Source organism: Typopeltis vanoorti, chromosome 14, assembly GCF_054136105.1.
Source record: "Typopeltis vanoorti isolate ZY-2024b chromosome 14, IOZ_Tvanoo_1.0, whole genome shotgun sequence".
Classification (NCBI taxonomy): Eukaryota; Metazoa; Arthropoda; class Arachnida; order Uropygi; family Thelyphonidae; genus Typopeltis; species Typopeltis vanoorti.
Genome location: NC_143562.1, coordinates 96,833,102 through 96,857,031, shown reverse-complemented (window position 1 = coordinate 96,857,031; position 23,930 = coordinate 96,833,102). Strand labels below are relative to the sequence as shown.

The window sequence follows — 23,930 nt, the reverse complement described above, 5'->3', positions numbered from 1 at the left end:
ATCACTATTCTTAGTATTTTCCCATAATGTAAAGCATATCTCACTAGAAGATGTGTACTGGCAATGCATTATGGGTGGGGTCACTACCCAGACCGGTTTCAACCTTTTTTGAGGTCTCCTCAGTGAGTAACTTGACCCTAAATACCAAGGTTATAGTAATACGGAGCCTTATCAACTTTACCTATAGACGTTGCAACAAGGTGTTTTTATTTTTAATAAAAATCTCTGGAGGAGATATAGATGTAATAAATTTTTTAACTTGGGGATATTGTATATTAGGATGCATTGCATTGCATCTAATCATTTCATAATGCATTGCAGTATACATCTTCTAGTGAGATGTGCTTTACATTATGGGAAAATACTAAAAATAGTGATCAGATCTTTACCCACCTTTACAATGAGTTGCGCTGGTGTTGTACCATCTTTAGACTTGAACTTTGTTTCAGGTGCAAACTTAATTGTTTGCATACTTGGGATTAGGAGTTAAAATAACCAAGTTTATAAAATAACTTGGTTATCCTAATATACAATATCCCCAAGTTAAAAAATTGATTAAATCTATATCTCCTCCAGAGATTTTTATTAAAAATAAAAACACCTTGTTGCAACTTCTATAGGTAAAGTTGATAAGGCTCCGTATTACTATAACCTTGGTATGGTTTTTTAAAAAAATGGCGGATCGTGTGTTAGTGTTTAGTGTCGAATATTACTGAAGATGAATTATGAATTGGTTTGATATGTTTTTAGCAATATATATTTATGCTTATTCATTAGTAATAGTAGTTAATTGCTTGCTACCATAAACAGTCACTTTATTTTCCATAGTGCTTTATCCAGGTGAGTCATTTGTAATTACAAGGGCGATTCACTAGGCCTACAGCCGCTAGTATCACCTTTGTTTGTTTCTTATAGTGACATTTTATTGCTGGTAAACACCTAAGAGTGTCTACGGGATTTGCTAGTGGACCCTCAAAAGTCTACAGGATTATCTTTACCTGCTCAGGACACCTGAGAAATCTCTACTCTTTCTCCATCTGTGTCTTGAAATGGCTAAACTTGTGAATAAAATCAAATTCGAGGAAGTATATAAGGAATTCCTCAGACTGGGAAAGCTGCTGAGTGATAATTGGCCGGGAAAAGTGAAATTGTATGACACGTTTCCCCCCGAATGTGTCTCAGACGTAGCCGCTGAAGATCATTTAGAATCAGTGCCTTCTACTTCTTCAGACTTTGTAGAAGTGCACGCACGCAAAAAGCGAAGAACAACAGATGAACCGCACAATGACAATAGTGAAATGCTACAGAGTTCGGACTCCGCTATTTCTCCCAAAAAAAAGGTGCCTCCGATCATCCTTATAGAAAAGCATAAGTGGGCAGCTTTAAGATTGACAATGTCCAATTTGCATATTGGCTTCATTTAGGCCAAAAACATGGATGAAGGCATAAAGATCCAGCCAGCAACAGTGACAGACTATAGAAGGTTGTCGAAAGAACTGGACGACAGAGGCATCCAGTATCATACCTTTGCGCTCGGCTCCGAAAAAACTTGAAAGTAGTCCTTCGTGGTGTCTCTGAAGACATTGACACAGCAGAAATAGCTGCTGACCTAAATTTTCAGGATCTGCCCCCAGTCAAAGTGAGCAAAATGTACAAAGCTGACAAGACTCCAATGCCATTGGTCCTTGTTGAAATTCATAAAATATACAAGGATATTTACAACTTAAAAACAGTCTGTGGTCTCATCGTCACACCGGAACCACTCTGTAAAAGATCATCTTCTGGGCAGTGCCACAGGTGCCAGAAGTTTGGCCATTCCCAGAATCTATGCAGAGCAGAATATAGATGTTTAAAATGTGGAGACAGCCACCCAACCAATACCTGCACAAAGCCGAGGACTACCTCGGCCAAATGTGCCAACTGCAGTGGCCCTCATCCCGCGAACTACAAAGGATGTACTCAGCACCCAAAGAACAGACGGATGGAGGCAATCAATCAGCCATCCTCCTTCAGCACAAGAACACCAGAGGCCCAGACATCAAAACCGGAGACTCAGCGGCCACAGTCAGAAACCTCCAATAATAGAGACACCCGAAAGCAAACAAGAAGCCATGCTGATGTGACCCGTACAACTAGACCAAATCCAGAACAAAATCAACCAACAGCACCTAAAAACCTAACAGCTGTTATTATGGCCTCACTAGCAAACATGCTACAAAATTTCAGCTTATCAAACCCTACTGAAACCTCCACTAAAAGATTTCTTCGTGAAACACAGGTCATCCTCCCAGCTCTCATAAATGAATAGTAACAGACTCATTCCAGCATCTCTTCAGATAGTTGCGTGGAACGCAAATGGCCTTAAAAACAAAAACCAGCTCCACTGGCAAACTGAAAATCTACTGAGCTTACAACCCTCCCCAAAAATCTCTACTTCACTCTGATCTAAATGCCATCTTATGCACCAGAGAGCCCACCATTATTGCCGGGGATCTGAATTCCAAGCATCCTGCGTGGAATTGTACAACCACAAACAAGAATGGTTGCATCCTTTACAATTACTTAGGATCAAGTAACGCTGTTGTGGCAGGCCCCACCGAACCAACTCATCTCAGTACGTTCGGCACTGCTGACATCCTGGATATAGCTATCCTTCAGGATATTAAACTTCAATTCAGCATCATATCTATGGATGAACTATCATCCGATCACAATCCAATTCTACTACAGCTGGGAAATCAAGAATACCTATGTCCTCCTTCTCACTCCTACATAGCATGGGAAAGACTATCAGCAGCACTGAAGGATTATATTGGACCTGTTCCTCACATACGCACAAAAGAAGAAGTAGAAACTGCAGTTACAAATCTCACACAAGAAATTAATTCTGCTATAAAGGTAGCTTCCTCCTACAAATCTGCCCGCAAGCCAGATCGTTTGCCTGAAGACATCACGAACTTGATCAGAGACAAAAACAGAGCTAGGAAAAGATACCGTAACACGTGTGCACCACAAGATAAAATAAATCTAAACAGATTAAATGGGGCAGTAAGCGATGCACTCAGAGCCCATAGAGACCAAGTATGGGATGAAAAGTTATCCTCCATTTCTTCTACTGATCACTCCATCTGGAGACTACTGAAAAATATCAAAAACAAAGACAGATCCCTTCCCCCAATATTCTCTGACCAGGGTCTTGCTCACACAGATGTAGACAAAGCAGAAGTTATAGCACACAACTTAGAGGAGCAATGCAGGCCTTCGTATGGAAACTTTGACTTTGACCACATAAGATTCACAGCAAGGTCAGACACTCACTCAAACTTCCTATCTCCAGCACTGACCATATTGCACCAACATCACCTGCTGAGTTATATGACATTATTAAAAAATTAAAGAACAAAAAAGCACCTGGGCCAGACGGCATTACTAATCGGGTGATTAAACTTCTGCCCCGAAAAGCAGTAGTGCACCTGACCAGTATAATAAATGCAATTTTAAGATTTCACTATTTTCCTTCTACCTGGAAACTGGCTGACGTAATTCCTATACATAAGCCAGGCAAAGACTCACACCTACCGCAAAATTATCGTCCAATCAGTCTTATCTCAAATCTGGGTAAGGTTGCAGAGAAGGTCATCCTCTCACGACTCCAAACCTCAGTAAATGACCTAAACATCCTCTCTAAAGAACAGTTTGGTTTCAGGCAACACCATAGTACTACCCAGCAAATCCACAGAATTGTGGAATACATCACCACCAGCTACAACTGGCACCAGTGCATAGGCGCTGTTTTCCTAGACTTATCCAAAGCATTTGACAAAATCTGGCATTTTGGACTCCTGCACAAACTTATCTGAGCCGGTACCTCGCTAAAAATGGTTCACTTAATCCATTCATATCTTCAGAATAGATCAATGCAAGTAAAAATCAACAGTTCTACATCCTCCCAGCGCCATATCTTTGCTGGAGTGCCGCAGGGATCTCTACTGGCTCCATTGCTGTTCTCTATATACATGTCAGACATCCCGCACAATCCGATGACTTCCATTTTGGCCCTGTATGCGGACGATACAGCAATACTAACCAGATCTCTCTGACCCCATTTCATTACCAGAAAGCTTCAAGAAAACCTTCTAAAGCTGGAGGGTTGGTTCTCCAAGTGGAGATTGGAAGTCAACCCCCAGAAAAGCTCAGCCGTTCTTTTCTCAAAAAGGCCAATGTCTCCTGCAGGAGATGTGTTACTATTCAATACTAAAATTCCCTGGCAGACAGAAACAAATTACCTGGGTGTAATTCTCGACAAAAAGTTATCTTTCAACCAACACATCAAATCTGCGTGCACAAAGGCATCTAAAGCCATAGCTCAGATCTATCCGCTGATTAATAGAAATAGCAAGCTCAGCAACAGGATCAAATTGCAACTATACCAGATGATGATTTGTCCTATAATCACCTATGCATCTCCGGCCTGGAGCCACACCTCTAATGCTAACATTATCAAAATACAGCGAGTGCAGAATAAGTGCTTGAGAATGATTCTGAACGCCCTGTGGTATGTTAGAAACAATCAACTCCACAGAGACACGAATATTCCCTATATTTTCTATTTTCTACAATCCTTAGCAACCAAGTTTTTCCTAAAGACGTCCACACATCCCAACGATTTGGTTCAGCAAGCTGCAGCATACGATCCAAGGGACATATTCAAATATAGAAGACCAAAAGCTATATTAGCCTCCTTTAGTGATGCATAATTTCCATGCCCATTCAGGGCGAGCAATCTGCTCGTAAATTTTACCTTCACTGTAACCACAACCAATAGCGGGGAATATGAAAAGCATCTTGCTTCACCCCTAAAGACATAAATGTCAATTGTCAACCTTGGTATTTAGGGTCTAGCTACTCACTGAGGAGACCTCAAAAAAAAGGTTGAAACCGGTCTGGATAGTGACCCCACCCATAATGCATTGCAGTATACATCTTCTAGTGAGATGTGCTTTACATTATGGGAAAATACTAAGAATAGTGATCAGGGCTTTACTCGCCTTTACAATGAGTTGCACTGGTGTTGACCATCTTTAGACTTGAACTTTGTTTCAGGTGCAAACTTAATTGTTTGCAAACTTGGGATTAGGAGTTAAAATAACCAAGTTTATAAAATAACTTGGTTATCCTAATATACAATATCCCCAAGTTAAAAAATTTATTACATATATTACATATACATATATTGCTCTCCAGCCTAATTTAATTTTGCAACCTAATAGATGATGATAATAATATGACTCTAGCTTTGATGTAGTAAAGGTTTTTTTTTTTCTCCACCAGAGGTTATGTCAATAATTGTTGTAACAGTTGGTCAGTAACTTTAGCAAACCATGTAGATTGTAGTGCAGCTTGTTTCTTTGTATGTTCTAGATGATGACCTTGATATGAAGGTCGAAACGTCAAGTGTCCATTTTGGTTTATATTAAACTAAAGTTTTACTCTAACGCAGTAGTTGTTTCCATAATTTTCCATAATGTATTCTGATCACTGTGTAAGCATACTTTTAGTTTCTCTAACTATTCACATTAACTCTTTCATTGAACAACAATTTCTTCTTGCATTTAATACTGAACTCATTTGGTAGGCAAGGTGCAGAGATGCAGAGTACACAATTACTGGCGAAATTTTGAAGGAGGTAGAGGAGATGAAAGATCTGAAAGAGATGATGGACAGTGACTTTAAGTTTAATCATCACATTGCTAAAATTGTAAGAACATCCCAATGGATTATGGCAGTAATGAGAGGCAGACATTGACATGCAGAAGCAAAGAGGTTATGGTTCTCCTGTATAAGGCTTTGATAAGGCCACATATGGACTACTGTGCACAGATTTAATCACCTGGTTTTCAGGGGTATGAATGTATTAGAGAAGGTTTACTAAATTAGAACATCAAAAGAAGAAGGGATATGATTGAGACATAAGTTGATGAGGGTTGTTACCATATTAACATGGAGAAGATATTTCAATGAGCGGAGGTTGGCAAGGGTAGAGCCTTCCATGGAAGCTGTATAAGGAGGTGTGAGCAAGGGAGTGAAAAGCAGGTTCTTTGCATGGAGAGTGATTCAGTGAGTGGAATGCATTGCTGGAAAGTGGCAAGTGTGGAATTTGTGAATGGGTTCAAGTGACAGATCAATGATCTTTTGGCATGAGAAAGTGTATACCTCCCATAATGAGCCCTTTGACTCCATGGAAGTTAGAAATGAATAATAATATTAAACAAGTAAATTTCTTGAATGGCAGGTATGCTCAAGAAAATGTGGGCAAATTTCAAAGTAGGAAAAATTGTATAGTGAGACTTATTTTTATGTAAAGCCCCAGGAAAAAATAGAGACTTTTTTTGTTTATTACAGAATGCAGCTTATATAAGGATAATTAAAATCTGGTTGTAAATTTCCCAGAAGATTTGTAATCTGGGAAATTTTGGAGAAAAGGCAAAGCTGATAATGAGTAGCAAGCAAGCACTTGTTGGATTCTTTTTCATTACTAATGCCATGTTTCAACATTATTATTATTATTACCCTAAGATCAATGGAGTCAAAGACTCATCTAGGAGGTCTTTTTGTCATACATGCAGCTCATCATATAGTTTGCCCGATTAGAGATTCCTCGACACTTCTGCGCATGTCAGAAAAAGGAGAATCCATTCCAATAATAGGGTAATCAATCTGTCTTCTGGGATGTTTGTTTGTTTATTATTACAGGTCGGAAAATTTAGCTTTTCTTTTACGAACATTGTAGTTTTTAAAGTGTAACTATTTTGCTTGTATAACATTTGGAAAAGTGTACAAGTATTAACAAAATTAAAAATGGTATAGCATAAAACAAAAATTTAACTAAGTTTATTTTTAGAAAGTTTTCTATAAAATAAAAATAATTATAATGAAAAACAGAAATTTTTTTTCAAATGAACTTAGATATTCTAAACTTACAGTTGAGAGAATTGAGACACTTTAATGTCCTAAACTGATTAATTATTTATGACTTGTTGTGACTCTTAACAAACCCATGCAAAAAAGGTTGGAAAAAATACCATTATCAAATCCTTTTAATCTTCATAGTCATCTGAATCTGTGTCCGAATCGCCATCACTTTCACTTAAACTGTTCACCAAAGGTTTGCATAATTCCGTCTCTGTCACAATACATATTTTCCAATGAGGTGACATGAAAGATATTTTCCCCAGTTTTGAACTGTAATTTAAGTAAGTTTGAGCGCGGTTAGTAGTTGGAAGGGATCCAATCGTTCGATGCTGTTGGCACACTCTCCCTCGATGAGTCTTTGGACTCCCTGGAAGTGTCAAATAATAATAAATGAAATCCTTTCAGTCGCCTGTTCTGAAAGCTTAAAAAGTTTCGACATGTCAATATCTCCAGTTATGTTGCGATGGCGAATGAAACTTTTCACTTCTGTCCAAACATACTCAATAGCATTAATATCGCAATGATATGGTGGTATCCTCAAAGCTAGAAATCCATACTCTTTGAGCATCGTTTCGAATTTAAATAGCTTAGTTGTGGGCAAGTTTCTTTTGACCAAATTAAGCAATTCAATTTTTCTCATATCTGGGGAATAAGAAATGTTATTTGCAGAGAGCCAATCCATAAGAACTTGCTTCTTATTAGACCAATTTGGAATTTTGTTTAATCGAATTGAGCGATATGAAGCATTATCAGTTATAACAGCATTTTTAGGAAAGTTTGGAATCGGTTCTTCTTCTGCCCACTTTTCGAAGTTCATAGAATTCATTTGCCTATGGTAATTGGCTTTGTATAGTAAGTTTGAATTCAGTAAAAATCCCTTTTCTCCACCCGCACACAAAATTATTATGCGCCACGAGGCATTTCCGGTTTGTAGCACTCCACATTCTTCTTTAGACTGCCAACATTTTCCGTAAGTTAAATTACTATCCATCCAAGTTTCATCTAGATACACAATCGGTCTTTTCTCCTCCCTGAAACATCTTATTGCTCTCAAATACTGCATTCTAGATAAAACAATGTCACTTCGCTCCATGATAAGTTTCCTTTTATTCTGGGACTTTTTAAAACAAAATCCGATTAAGTATTTTCCTTAAAGTTTCTCTTTTCCAAGGAAAATTAATTTTTTCTTTAAGCACAGGAATCAATTTCGGAACAGTCGGCACTCTTTTCTTGACCATGTAAAATTCATGAATAGTTCTTCTTATAACGTCTATATCAAAATCATTCAAAGCTATGGTTTCAATGGTTTTCTTTACTCTGGCGCTTTTTTTTAGGAGATTTAAATTTTGGCTTACCTTCATCTTTTGATTCCCTACGAATTCTTTTAACAGTCGACCCCGATACGCCCGCAATTGCACCCTGCACGTTTTATGACTTGAGAAAGGGGAACAAGGAGACAATTCTTTTTCCCAGCATTACCTGATGCCATCTCCATTCCCACAAGAGGTCACTCCTGCTACCAATCCACCCTGGGTATTCTAGTTTCCCTGCATTGACACACCGACTCCTTCAGAAAACAGCAATCTCTCCAGATACCTACATCCTTCCTCATTCAAATGTAAGTGGTCTCTCGCATACAATTCCTTTCTGTCCTCAAACGGCCTCCAAGCATCCACATATTCCAATCCTCTCTTCTGACACATTCTAGATATTATGTTATTCAATATTACTGCTTTTCTGCTCAGCTCATCACTATCATACCTGGGCAACATGCACACAATCATTTCTCTCTGCGTTTTCTTTTGAACAACCTCAAGTAAGAATCTCGCCACCCAATTTACATTGCCTCCCAAGTCATTCATTCCTACCATCACAATCATCTCATCCATTCCCACAAGAGGTCATCCATTCCCCCTTTCACCCCTCGTAATTGCCATAGCTACTCTTTCTATCGTTTCTCTAGGCAAACACTCATCCTATCTTGCACACCATGGATCATTGAGTCCCCGTACATCACACCTCTTACCACCCTGGTCCTTGATTGCCCACCTGCATCCCTCACTCTCTCTCTCTCTTCCCCCTAACACTTTCCCTCTGTGTTCCTCTACTTATCTGCCTTCCTGACATCACTCCATACCTGGTTCCAGTGCTCCCTCATATTCTTCTCATTCGCTCTCTCCTACTGTTTCTATTCTCTCCTCTTCTATCATTTCCATAACTCTCTCTTATTCCCTATCTTCCACTCTTCCTATTCTCTCCTCTTTTATCATTCATATTAACTCTCTCTCATTCCCTCATGTTGGACTAAAGAAGTTAGAGGCAGCCATGAAAAGAAGAAATCATATCAGAAATACCTGGCAGTAAGTCTGCAAATGTTCTGAGAGATAACAGAAAAAAATGTAAGAGAGCTAAAGTGAAAAGTAGCTAAACAAAAGACTGGTAAGAAGATTATTAAAAAAAAAAAAAAATTAATTAAACCACAAAGGTGGTAAAATGTCCTGGAAGCTATAAGAAAGCTTAAAAAAATGTAGTAAAAAATATTCTAAAAGAATGGAATGAGTTGAGGGGTAACATAAAAATTGAAGATCAATATTCTGAAAGTCTGGAGTAATAATTTCTATTCTAAATCTTAAATATGGAAAGTCTTCTGGAGTAGGTGATATTTAACCAGAAATTCTTAGATATAGAGCTATTAAAGTTTCTAGTAGCTATATTACACAGGGGCGAATTCTCCATGCTTGATGCGGAAGCTCATTACTTGAGAAAGAAGTAATATTTATTTGTTAATAAATGCATATAAATGCATGCATTTATGAGCATTCCATTTAGGCTTTTATTTTTGTACACAGAAGATGTCTTAAGCTTGCACGGTAATAATTGAGCTTTGCATTGTGTATCGAAGGCTGATGCTTGGTCGTCTAGTCAATGCTACCGTGGCTTGCTCGATTGTGGGAGCTTCCAGGTCCTCGCTACAATGCATGTGATTTCATGCATGCGCATAGCCATTTCTATGCGCATACATGAAACTACACGTCGTCTTAAACACTGGGCATACTCAGCCAAAGTAGCTCTAGCCAGTGAGCTTCAGCCAGCCTTTACAAGTGCATGTTGCTTGGGAAAATTAAGTTACAACCAACTTTTTATGACGATGTTATTGACCAGTCATAAAGAAGAACCGTAGGGGAATTTGTATTCGGGTAGCTAAATTGAAAAAGATAGAATATCATTTGTAAAATAAATGTTGTATTTGTGTGATTAAATGTACATAAACTTCTAAATATATAGTTTTAAATGGTCAGTAATTCATTATTCCTCTAATCAGACTTCAATCATACCTCTCACTCCCTGAATGATAACAAGAGCAAGCGTGAATTTCAAGACCAGCATTCACCCCTGATACTACATCATTCTGAAGGTCTAATTTTGGATAATTGTAGTAAGGCTCTCATAATACTTCTTCTCTTACCTGAAATACTATTTCAGGTAAGAGAAGTAGCTATTTCAATCCAAATAAGAGTTGTTGGTATCTGATTTTTACTTTAAGAGAAATAGTTGAAAAAGTATGGGACTCTAACAAGTATTTGTTTTGCAAATCTGGAAAGCATGATCATTGACTAACAGAAAAGCTGTTCAAAGTGCTATGATTTTATATGAAATGGGGCAAGGGTATAAATAATATATCCTCTACTTTAATTGAAAGTGAACAGCCAAAATTGAAGGATGTACAGAAGATAGTTTGATGTAAAAATCAGATGATTCAAGGGTAACATGCTAATTTCCATTTACGATCTATGTATATGGATCACATTATGAAGGAAAGTGACATCATACCTGATATCAGAATTGAAGATGATCATCTTGGCTCTTTAATTCAATAATTGTTGTTGTATACTCTTAAATAAATCCAGTACATCTTCAGGACTCTTGAACTAAATTGACCTATAATAAATTTCATATATATCTGTATATGTATGAAAATCAGTACTTAAAAGACTTAAACTGGAAAAATAAAACAGGATTAAAAATCAGCTGCATTTTCAATGAAGAACCTATAAAACAAGTAAAATGCTTCAGCTATTTAGGAACAATTTTTAGTGAAGATTATTAACATTTGACCTCCATGGACTCAGAGGCTCATCATAGGAGGTTCACACCATCTCACATACAAACCTCATCCAACATTGAACTGACAGTTCCACTTACCTGTCTGTTCACACAATCTATTCAAGTCCTCCTTTAAGACCATAACATCTGCTTGACTGCATTATTCTTCCCAATTTTTCATCATCTGCAAACAGCTTGGTATTGCTAGTTAAACCCATTCCAGTTAAACAACAATGGCCCCATGGATGTTTGTAATTGTCCGTGAAAATAATAGTGTTGGTGGGCGGCAGTAGATATCATTGGTGTAGATGATGGTAGGTGCATTGGTGGAGATGGAGAGTTGTAGAGTAGGTGTCCTCCATCAATGAGTCTTTGGACTCCCTGGAGGTGTGGCACACTGCTAGTGATCCTCTCCCTTCAGGACATTGTATCCCCATGTATAACTTTCAGATAACTATCTGTATATGTAGCTCTTTTTTTCAAAGATGTTTGTCACCCTGTTATAGTACATAAAGTCAAACATGATGTTTAACAAACCCTTGCTGACAACCACAGAGAATACTGCTGTTATCAACCCATTTCTGTATTCTAGTTCTTGCCAATCTCTCCAATACCTTGAACCACAACTCCAAATATACAGATTGGCCTATAATTTGTAGCCACAGCCTTATCACCACCTTTATGTAGTGGAACAATTTTACCTTCTTTCCACTCCCATGGAACCTGTGCTGTTGCAAGACTCTTATTAACCCTGTGGAGGTTGCGACTAATTTGACAGATACAAACAAATTGTTTAATATAAATATTCTTACACATATCCAGTGTATAGCTTGGAGGTTATGAGTAGCTGCGCATGCATATATTACGAGTGATATTCCACACTGTTTATGCAGTCAGTTTTGGTTTAACACATGTTATGTAAAAGTGTGTGATATTTCATAGTAAATTATATCTGAGAGATACCACGACTTCCGATGTCAGTATAATATTGTTTTTTTTTTTTTTAATATTCACTGTTGAAAATGGCTGGAAAAATATATTGATTGGATAATTCATCAGATGTTGAGGAGATTCAGCGATTTTGTTACTCGAGTCCGATGATAAGAATGATAGTCGAATGCTAAAGTGAAAGTGATATTTGATAGTAAATTGTATCTGAGGGATGCCACGAACTCCGATGTCAGTATAGTATTGGTTTAGTTGTGTTTTTTCTTTGTTCAATAATTTCTAGATTGTAACTGAAAATAAATAAACCATCATGTATTATATTTGCAGTTTTTTTTTAAGTTTTAACGCATTTTAGCATATACTAGTAATGAATGTATCTCTCAGATACATTCATTACATATGACCTACGCTGCAATTTTTTCGACCGCGACCTCTGCAGGGTTAAACAGGCATGCTAATGCTATGGTGTGAGGTAGAAGTGGCCAAGATAGGATATTTATTGGGGTGTTGCTATAAACCAGGGAGCACAGAGGGTGGGGACCAGGAGATGTTTAGACAGTTGAGCTTGGCAAGTGCAAGAAGAATGATTGTTATGGGAGATTTTAACTACAGCAGTATAACCTGAGAAGAGGAAAATGCAAGTAGTAAGAAGGGGATAGAATTTCTGGAATTCTTGAGGGACAAATGTCTTTGGCAGCATGTGATGGAGACAACAGGTTCAAGAGTTTTGGATTTGGTCATAGCATCAGAAGAGCTGATAATAAGTGAGATGACATCTCTCCCACCAGTTGGAGAGAGTGACCATGTGGTTTTGACTTGGAAGATGAACAGACATGCAGGTATATCAAAGAAAAGGGAATGTATGTGGAATTATAAGGCGAGTGATTATAGTAGTCTTAGGTATCAACTAGGGGCAGTTCCATGGAGGGTAGAATTGGAAGGCCAGGATATCATTAGTGCTTGGGAAATTGTGAAAGAATATTTGTTAGCAGCAATAGTAAGCTGTATTCCACGGGTGAAGAAGCGGACACAATTTTGTGTAAAGTGGATGACAAACGATATCAAACAGGAACTGCAGTTGAAAAAGAGATTATGGAAGATATACAAGGAGAGGGGTGGAAGACAGATACACGAAGAATATAAGACCCAGGCCAGAAGAGTGACAGAATGGTGAGGAAGGCAAAACTGGAATATGAGAAGAGATTGGCACTAAGATCCTAAGAAAATCCTACGGAATATTTTAGCTATGTGGCCAATTGGCGGAGAAATGATTGTGACCTTGTGGGATAAAAATGGGAATAGAGTGACTGATGCAGAGGACATGATGGAGTTGTTCAATGAGCAACTTTGGAGTATTTCATCCTGGAGGAGGTTTTAATACTAGAGGGATAGGGCAGGATCAGGGTTTCGAGGTGAAAGAGGAGAGCATGTTCCAAATACTGAGTACTCTGGACACCAATAAAGCTGTTGGACTGGATGGTATTTCACCATGGGTTTTGAGAGAATGTGCTAAAGAACTGACAGCTCCGTTGACCTGACTTTTTCAATAAAAGTCTGGCTGAAGGAAAGGTACCCAGGGAATGGAAGGAAGGTAAGATAGTACCGCTGCCTAAGGGCGGTAGCAGAGTGGAAGTGTCTAATTATAGGCCTGTTTGTGTGTCATCAGTAGTTAAGGTCTTGGAGAAATTGGTGAGGGACTATATACAGTGTTGGGTAGATGAGGGTAGTGTTATCTGTGAGAATCAACATGGATTTGTTAAGGGATGCTCTTGCTTTAGTAATACGATTGTCTTTTATAATAAAGTGACAAGAGCAGTTGATGAGGGAAAGGCATATACTGCCATTTTTTTTTTTTTTGGGATTTTGCAAAGGCGATTGATAGGGTGCCACATGATAAGCTGATATTTAAGTTGTAGCATATGGGTTTAAATGTCGGGTTAGTCAAATCGATTCAGGATTGGCAATATCAAGGAAGCAAAAGGTTACAAGTGGGGTTCCACAGGGCTGAGTACTGGGACCTGTATTGTTCAATCTTTATATCAATGATATTGTCAATGGATTGCAAGGGAACATTCAGTTGTTTGCAGATGATGTGAAGTTGGGAAGGGTTATCAGTAATAGTGCAGATGTAGCAGCCCTGCAAGAGGATTTGAATAAACTAGACAGATGGAAAATAAATGGGGTTGTCGATTCAATGCAGCAAAATGTAGTCTTGAGGTTTGGGATCCATCGATGGGAGGATACATACTCGATTGGAGGAGGTAGGGGAGACGAGATCTATAGGTGATGATTGATAGAAAACTGAAATTCAGGGAGCATATTGCAGAGGTGGTGATGGTAACTCAGAGGATTGCTGCAATACTGAGAGGGACGTTGACCTGCAGAGATAAAAGAGTTATCATTCCATTGTATAAGCCCTGATCAGACCACACTCAGACTATTGTTCTCAGATTTTGTCCCCAGGATTTGAAGGGGATAAATTGACTGTGGAAAGGGTACAGAGGCAGATAACAAAGATGGTTTCAGGACTTTACAATATGAGTTTTGAGGATCGACTGAGGGAATGTGGACTGTAGAGTTTGGGCGATAGAAGGAGAGGTGATATGATCGAGACTTTTAAACTGTTGAGAGGCAGTTACAGGGTAAACATTGGAGAGTTCTTTCACTTGGTGGAATGGTGGGAAGGAGCAATGACAAGGAGGGTCATCCTTAGAAGTTACAAAAGGAGGCTGTGCGCAAGAGGGTGAGGAGTGGTTTCTTTGCGTGGAGGTTGGTTGAACCTTAGCATGCATTGCCTGAGAGAGAGAGTGGTTGGAGTGGAGACGGTTAATGGGTTCAAGGAGTGGTATGATAGACTTTGTATTTCCTAAAAACGACCTCCCACTATGAGTCTTTTGACTCCATGGAGGCCTGGATAATAATAATAATAATAATTTTCTGGAACGTTCCCTTAAGTAGCATGGTGATATGTCATCAAATCCTATTGCCTTATTGACATCAAGGTTATTTATTTCTTTGTACCTTCTGCTCACTCACAATTAAGTCATCCTCTATACTTGAGTGTTCATGATTTCACCCTTATTAGGATGGAAATTCCTATATAAATTGATCATTGGATATCTCAACGATGTCTTCTACAGTTACCATTCTACCATTTTAATTCATTAACATCTTATCATAATCATTCTTCCTTCTACTTACCACATACCTGAAAAACTCTAGAGTTTTTCTTGGCCTGATTTGCTAATTTCTGTTCATAACTGTAGTTTTGTTGTTCTCGCCACCTGATAGCCTTCCTGGCCTGTCCTGCAATACTCTCATGCAATTGATTGCTACCATTATTCATCTTGTCCACAGTATCATCTTCTTCCGAATTTCATGCTCAATTCCCTTCCTCATCCATCTGACACTTACTTTATTCAGTCTTTTGACCTTCGGAATACATTTGCACATAAACGTTGTTAAATATCTTGTGTTTAGTTCTCACACCGCATTTATCTCCCTCCTGCTTAACACCTCACTCCATGCTATAGCTCCAAGCTGTCTCTTAAGCTTTTCATAATAATCAGCCTTGTAATTCCACATATATCCTTTCCTGACAGAAGTCTTCACATGGCCAGTCACAACCCAGGTGATCATTTCATGATCACTCTCACCAACTGGAGGGAAGTGCAAAACCCCAGTCATAATCATATCCTCTGATGAAATGATCAGATCCAAAACTCTGAATTCTCGTATGCCCTCCTTTACATACTGGCTAAGATAACTGTCTCTCAAGAAATTCATTGTCCTTATTCCCAAATGTGACCATTCCAATCTATACTGTCATAATTAAAATCACCCATAGTAATCACCTTTCCTTTGTTCACTAACCCTTGCTTATACATTTCTTCATCACCATCCTTCACATTCTCTTAACTATAGCAGCATCTGCCTAAATATCTCTTCCTGGCAACATCTACCTCACACCACATACTGACTCACAACCATTGCCATTATTTACATCTCTCATCTCCACTTTGTGGGAACATAATTCACATCTATTATCAACAGTGACCCCCCCCCCTTCTTGTCATTTCTACCTTCAGAGAAAACATCCTACCCTTACATTTTGATTCCCATCAGATTATCATCCTTATCCAACCATGTTTTGCATATTCCAACAATTTTTGGGCCAGTAAACTCAGTCAGCAAAACCATTTCTCCCTTATTTCTGATGCTCCTGCCATCTGTAAATAAACACAGCAATTCACTTTTAGGTGTATAACCAGTTCTGTCCATGCCACTTGTAGGCTGTGATTTCCCCAACCTAACCATTCCCAGTTGCCTTTATCACTTAACCTATCTGTCTGTTCAGACTTAACTACATCCTGTACATCCCATTTCAATACTGACCATCCCCATACACACATTCACTACTACTTCCAACATCCATTCTCCTTATACTGTGTGTCCCTGTCCATCAACTCGCTCTATTTTCCTGTTCATCTTGCATTTTCGTTCTATCGTTATCACTCGCAGTACTACTATTCTCATCCTAACTTCATTCTCACCAGTTCTGATCTCTTGCTTCACTTCTTATTCTTCCACTCTCTTGCTCACATCACTATTTCCTCCTTTCAGCAATAGCCTCTCTGACTGACTGACATCAAATTCATTTGAATGTAACCCATCACTTTTGTACATTTCCATCTTTCCTTCAATTATATCCCACACATTCACAAACTCCAGTCCTTTCTCCTTATACAGCTCTGCCAATATACCATTTGTGATCCTTGCTCTTCATCTCAACTTACCATTATCATATCTATTCACATTTCAGTGTGAAAATACCAAACTGAACTGTAATACATAAACATTGGACCTTATTATAGCATAAAATTGATTTTCCCCACATTTTAATTTCAGATATGGAATTTCAAGAAGGAAGGCATAGTTTGCCATTTGTTTATCGGTTGCAGTGTTTAAGAGATCAAACTGAGGAAGGGATCAAAATAGAACTTCATCGTGTCTTTGAATGTCTTTATTACGACATTAGAAGAATTAAGTGTAGCATTTCTTATTTCCAGGTTAGTAAATTATGTGTATAATCATTAAAGTAAAATTTTACCATTAAATTTCCAATAGAATATTTACAAGCTTTTTCAGAATCGACTGCCTATACAAATGAGTGATATGACAAGATGGCCATCAGTTGGTGGTGGTGCTAACAGAATAAAACTATTTAAAGTAATACAGTTTGTTAAGCTATGCTTATCAATCTGTTAAGGAGATTTATTAAATTCTCTGATATACAGTAATATAATCTGATATTCTCTGATATAATCTGAGGTATGCTCTGATGATACAGTATTCCTTTGTAACAACATGGAAGAACTAGGACTTATTCTTGACATAATTAACAAGATCAGTAATAACAGAGGACTTCAACTAAATCCTAGCAAGACAAAGATTATGGTTCTCAAAGGAAAGAAATGCAAACAGGAAAGTTCTTGAGAAACAAGTGTACCTGAATGGAGAAAGAATTGAGGAAGTCAGTAAGTTTGAGCAGCTGGGATCCATTATTAATGTGAAGACGTCAGAAGAAGGTTAGGAATGGCTAAAACAACAGTCAGAGACTTGTCTAAAATCTGGAAGGATGGATCTGTCTCCCTGGGAAACAAAGTTGAGGATTTTGGATGCAGTTGTTTTTCCAACAGCGATTTATGGATGTGAAAGTTGGAACCTAAGGAAGTCGGATAAGAAACAGATATCTGCTTTTGAGATGTGGTGTCAGAAGGCTGTTGAGGATATCATATACCGAAAGACGTACAAATGAATAGGTGTTAGAAAAGATCAGTAGAACTTTAAGGCTCCTTAAGGATATTGACAGAAGAAAGTTAAAATATTTTGGACACATTGAAAGGATGAAGGGAACTTCTCAGAACAGTAATAGAAAGTTTCCTGGAAAAAGAGGAAGGGGTAGACTCAATGAGATAGATGGATGGTGTGTGTGGAGTGACTGATCTTCAGAGAGTTGAGGCCACCAGAAAAGCATACAACAGGACTACATGGTGAGGCCTGGTGTGGCACATCACCGAGCATCGGAGTGACCATATGGCATACATAGATGCCCAGTGAACATATAGATATACAGTGTGTTGAAATAGGAGTAGAACACTGCCAGTTTTTGAGCAAAACTTATTAATATCGATATTCTTGTCATTATATGTAGCTTATACTGCTAGCCAAGGCTGGTAGAGGGAGTACAAGTTACCAGAGCCCAGTGGTCCAGAAGTGGGAGAGTGTGGAGCTAGACCATATATTTTATATATGGTCTAGCAGTTGTCTTTCTCATTGGTATCATTGTTAGCCAGTTTGCCCTTGCTGGGGGAGGGGATCACCAGGAACCAAAACTCTCCTCCTTCATGCTCTTATTGGCCCTACTGCTAGCAAAGAGAAATAATTCAAGTAGACTTCTGTATACTGCCAGTGGCATGCAGTTATCATAAAAGGCTATATCAATGTCTTTGTCCATTTGTATCACTTTGGTAAAATATTGCATCACCCAAATTAAATGTAGACAGTGACATCAACCACTGAAAATATACTTCATCCAAGTGCATGAGATGCAGAAAACTAATTTTAAGGAACTAAAGGGTACACAGAAGGGTTAGTACTGAAATCTTGCCGTTCTGACTTGGAAACGGTCAACCAGAAGTACATATACTATATAGAGAGCTACACAGTCTTGGTTTCAGTGGATTTGCACCTGCTTATATACTGAATATCGTCCATTGAAATTGATAAGCTCAGATTAAATCAGTGGTGTAAAGCACTATCCTAGAGCATTAGACCTCTGTGATATGGAGTAACTCCCTGTATCATAACAGATTGAATGGGCAGTGTCCCAGATGCTGGGGAACACCTTATACCCAAATGAATCATCCCAACTATGATGTGGTGGCAGAGGTTCAGTGGTCTTGAACTGTTTTCCTAATTTGGATTTGGGCCTTTTGCTTTTATGCCTGGAACTCTGATTTCTAACAGGTATGGCATCTCTTGCATTGTGGAAAACTTTTGCACATAAATCCATGCCTTATTCGGCTTTACAGTGCACCATGTCATGAGGCTTTTATGACCTTGTTTGAGGAAAATAACCTGAAAAAAGTTGACTGGCTTTCAGAGTCCCATTGAAACACCTCTTGTAATGTCAGTTTTGGTCCATATCACATCATCTAGGAATGATACATTGGCTAGTAGTTATGTTCAAAGAAGAATTGTTCAAAATACCCAGTGACTCATTACAAAATAGGGAATATGCCAAGAAGAGCTTGCTATCTACTAACACTCCAAGATCCCTAGATCGTGGAATGTTAGTAGATAGCAAGCTGAGGTTCAGGGGCCATATAACAAGGATTGCAAATACAACTCAAAAGATAATTGCAATGCTGAAATGACCTTTCACGTGTAAAGATAAGGATGTTGTTTTGCCTCTTTACAAGGCCTTGATAAGACCGCACTTGAACTATTGTGCTCAGGTATGGTCTCCATTATGATTCTGATACAGTGGAGAGAATGCAAAGGAGAGTGTTCAAAATTATTATTCAGGCCTGTATGGTGTCAAGAGACTCATCACGGAAGGTTCTTCCTAGGAAACACAGTCTATCATACCACTCCTTGAACTCATTGACTGTTCTTGCTCTCACCACTCTATCAGGCAATGCATTCCATGGTTCCACCACCTTCAACACAAAGAAACACTCCTCACCCTCTTGCTCATAGCTTCCTTTCATATTTTCCAGCCACCAAGTGAAAGAACTCCCCAGTGTCAACCTTCTAACTGCCTCTCAACAGCTTAAGTCTCGATCATATTACCTCTCCTGCTTCTTCTATCCACCAAACTCTGCAGTCCACATTCCCTCAGCCAATCCTCATAATTAACATTATACAGTCCTGAAACCATCTTTGTTATCTGCCTCTGCACGCTCTCCACAGGGCCTTATACAGGATGATAACTCTTTTATCTCTGCAGGTCATCGTCATTCTCAGTATTGCAGCAATCCTCTGGGTTACCTTCACCACTTTTGCAATATGCCCCCTGAATTTCAGATTTCTATCGATCATCACTCGCAGATCTCTTGTCTACCCTACTTCCTCCAGTAAAAGCTCTTCCAATTACAGCTCTTTCAATAGAGTATGCAGCCTCCCATCGATGTATTCCAAACTTCAAGACTTTACATTTTGCTACATTAAACCGAAACCCCCATTCATTGGCCCATTTGTCTAGTTTATTCAAATCCTTTTATAGGGCTGCCACATCTGTACTATTACTGATAACCCTTCCTAGCTTCACATCATCTGCAAACTACTGAATATCCTCTTGCAAACCATTAACAATGTTATTGATATAAAGGTTAAATAATATAGGTCCCAGTACTGACCCCTGTGGAACCCCACTTGTAACTTTCTGCTTCCTTGATATTGCCCCACCATATACAACTCTCTGATACCTATCAGACAGCCAATCAGTGGCGGCCGGTGAAAATTTTAAGTGGGGGTCCTGCATATACAAAAAAAAAAAAAAAAAAAACTTTTTTTTATTAATCATTAACGAATTTATTAATAAATAAATTTACATATTAAAAAATATTTCATCCTCACCACAAACAAACATCAATAATAAAAGTTTCGTATCAATAGCAATGACAAGTGTAAACAAATATCGCCGTTAGATCGCAGTGCATTTGTTTCGTGTAACGATAATTGAAAAAATATAATTCTTTTCATATTTTCAACAGTGACACTTGTCATAATTCAGCCTTGTATCTATAATAAATAATTATGTTATTTTAACAAAATAAAATAAGATTTACAAAAAAATAGTTCATCACGAACACGTGCCAATAATAAATGTTTCATATCTTACAGAAATAATGAGCCCAGGCATAAGATACACTGCCCAAGAAGCAGTGTATCTAATTACGTAACGTGCAACGACAACAAACGAATATCGGCGTTAGATCGGAGTGCATTTATTTCTTAATCTAAAGTGTTAATTGAACAATTCCAATTATTAACTATTCAATCAATGTCAAAACATAAGCTGTGACCTTTAACATGTTGTACTGCATTTATATAATGTTGTAAGCATTGTTATTATTTATAAACACAAACAAAATTTAATTTTTTCATTTTCCTTGGGGATGCTGCAGTGTCGCAGTGCTTATGTACGGGCCGCCACTGCAACCAATCCTTAATCCAGTTGACTAACCCGACATCTAAACCCATGTGCTGTAACTTAAATATCAGGGTATCATGTGGCACCATGTCAAATGCCATTGCAAAATCAAAAAAAATAGCAATGTATACCTTTCCCTTATCAACTACTCTTGTCACTTTATTATAAAAGGAAATCATATTACTTAAGCAAGAGTGCCCCTTAAATCCATGTTGATTTTCACAGATAACATTACCCTCATCTGCCCAACGCTGTATATAGTCCCTCAGTAATTTCTCCAAGATCTTAACAACTACTGATGACACACAAACTGGCCTTTAAGTAGACACTTTCAGTCTGCTACTATCACCCTTAGGCAGTGGCACTATCTTACCTTCCTTCCATTCCTTGGGGGTACCTTTCCCATAGCCAGACTTTCATTGAAAAGCCAGGTCAAATCAGGATTGTGGAATTGAATAGAATACTGATTATGAAAACAAATTGAGAATTTGTAGACTTGAGACACTAGCAAACAGGAGAAAGAGGGGTGATATGATTAAGACTTGCGAACTTCTGAAAGAGTCATACTTTCAGTTGATGAAATTTTTTGTTTAATGAAGGGTAGGGAAAGGGCAAGGGGCATCCTTGGAAGCTGAGAATGAATGCTAAGAAGGGGGGGGTAAGGGCTAGAGTTTTCTTTCACAGGGTGGTATGCGATTAGAATAGATTGCCATTGGTTGTTGTGTGTGTGTGCAGGCAGTGTGAATGACTTCAAGAATAAGTATGGGGGGGGTAAGGGCTAAGAAGGGGGGGTAAGGGCTAGAGTTTTCTTTCACAGGGTGGTATGCGATTAGAATAGATTGCCATTGGTTGTTGTGTGTGTGTGCAGGCAGTGTGAATGACTTCAAGAATAAGTATGATAGCTAGTGCGTGTAGTATGTGGCCTCCCTCAATCAGACTCCCTGGAGGTGTCTATTAATAATAATAAATAGGGGAAGAAAATATGATTGGGCCTATAGGAGGTCCTACACAGAAGTTGTTTTTGCAAATTTCAGGTTGCTTTGAAATGAAATATTCATCTCTCAATACATCAAAATCCTGTAACAAAAAAAAAAAAAAAAAAAAAAAACTTTACTGTAACCCAAACTATAATAAACCATCCACTACAACAGATAGTTTCTGAGTTCCTGACAAGCTGCAACAAGAATTGACTGTACAATGTTGCATTAATGCTAATTGCAACATAATATTTGTGAGGTCTATATTTAAAAAAAAAAAATAATAATAATATAAAATAAATGTCCTTATCAATCTCTAATGAGTGGAAAAAGGGTAAGATTGTGAGATTGCATAAAGGTAGAAGCAAAATGAATGTTTCAAATTACAGACCAGTTTGCATTTCTGGTAATGGTTGTTAAGATCTTGGAGAGATTGGTTAGCAATAAAATACAGGATTGGGTGGAAAAGGAAAAAATTCTGTATAGGGGTCAACATGGTTTTTGTTAAAGGGAGGTCTTGTTTTTCAAATTTCCTTACATTTTATATCAAGGTGACTACATTCTGGATAGGGTTGATTCATATACAGTGATACTTCTGAATTTTACAAAGGCATTTGACAGCCTACCACATAATAAACTGGTGTATAAGTTATGGCAAATGGGATTGGAAATTTAGTTGGTTGATTGAATAGTAAACTGGCTTTCTAATCGATAACAAACAGCGGTGTATAGAGATGCTTCGTCTCTCAGGAGGAGTTACCAGTTGAGTCCCAGAGGGCTCTGTTCTAGGGCCACTGCTGTTCAATTTGTTTGTTAATGATATTGTGAGTGGTCTGCAAGCTGATATTCAGCAATTTGTGGATGATGCTAAGCTGGGAAAAGTTATTAGGAATGATGCAGATGTACTGGTACATTAGAGCAATATGAATAAAGTGGCTATGTAGGCAGACAAGTGGGGATGTCAATTTTACACCAGTAAATTATTATTATTATAATTATTACGGGCAACTCCAAGGAGTCCTTAGACTCATCGAGGGAGGCCCTAAACATCATGTCAACAACTATTCAGCTTCCACACAGTATCTTGCCTTGAACCCCACTCACAGTCATGGCACCCACAACAGACTCTGGCAACTTATTCCACTCATTCACCACTCTCCATGCAAAAAACCTAGTTCTAACACCTTTGCTAACCACACTCTTGCCCAGTTTCCATGGATGGCCCCTAGTCCTCCCACCACCAGACCTGTTCTTAAAAATATCTTCTGAATTAATCTTATAGAAACCCTTCAGTAATTTGAATGTTTCAATCATATCACCCCTCTTCTGCCTATCAACCAATGTCTGCAACCCACAAATCTTCAACCTTTTCTCATAAGGTTCATTCCATAGTCCTGCTATTATCTTGGTCACTCGCCTCTGGATCCCTTCTACCTCCTCCCCATCAAGAAGAAACCCTGGTGCCCAGATCTGGGCACAGTAGTCAAGATGGGGTCTTATCAAGGCTCAATACAGAGGAACAATAACTTGCTTGTCTCTGCTCGTCAAAGTATTCTTCAGTAACCAAGTGATTTCATGAGCTGATTTAGCCACTTTTGCAATGTGCTTCATCAATCTCCTGGAGTACAGTTCCACCAATGTGGTATACTGCTGCTAATCTTTTCACCCCAAAATGCATAACCTTACACTTTGCCACATTAAATCGACAT

At 38.4% G+C, this 23,930-nt stretch overlaps 1 protein-coding gene and 1 long non-coding RNA gene across 5 annotated transcripts in view; one reads left to right on the top strand and one right to left on the bottom strand.

Moving 5' to 3' along the window:
* The window catches only part of LOC150099789 (uncharacterized), a 102,727-nt gene that overhangs the window by 20,398 nt on the left and 58,399 nt on the right, over positions 1-23,930 (bottom strand). For all 3 annotated transcript variants that reach the window (XR_016549389.1, XR_016549390.1, XR_016549388.1), the window contains exon 4: positions 10,804-10,911. This is a non-coding gene — a long non-coding RNA (uncharacterized LOC150099789). The remainder of the gene's footprint in view (positions 1-10,803; positions 10,912-23,930) is intronic.
* LOC150099790 (uncharacterized) overlaps positions 1-23,930 on the top strand; it is a 123,948-nt gene that overhangs the window by 52,008 nt on the left and 48,010 nt on the right. For both annotated transcript variants that reach the window (XM_090404164.1, XM_090404165.1), the window contains exon 6: positions 16,933-17,093. In XM_090404164.1, coding sequence (XP_090260290.1) covers positions 16,933-17,093 — 161 coding nt within the window. The remainder of the gene's footprint in view (positions 1-16,932; positions 17,094-23,930) is intronic.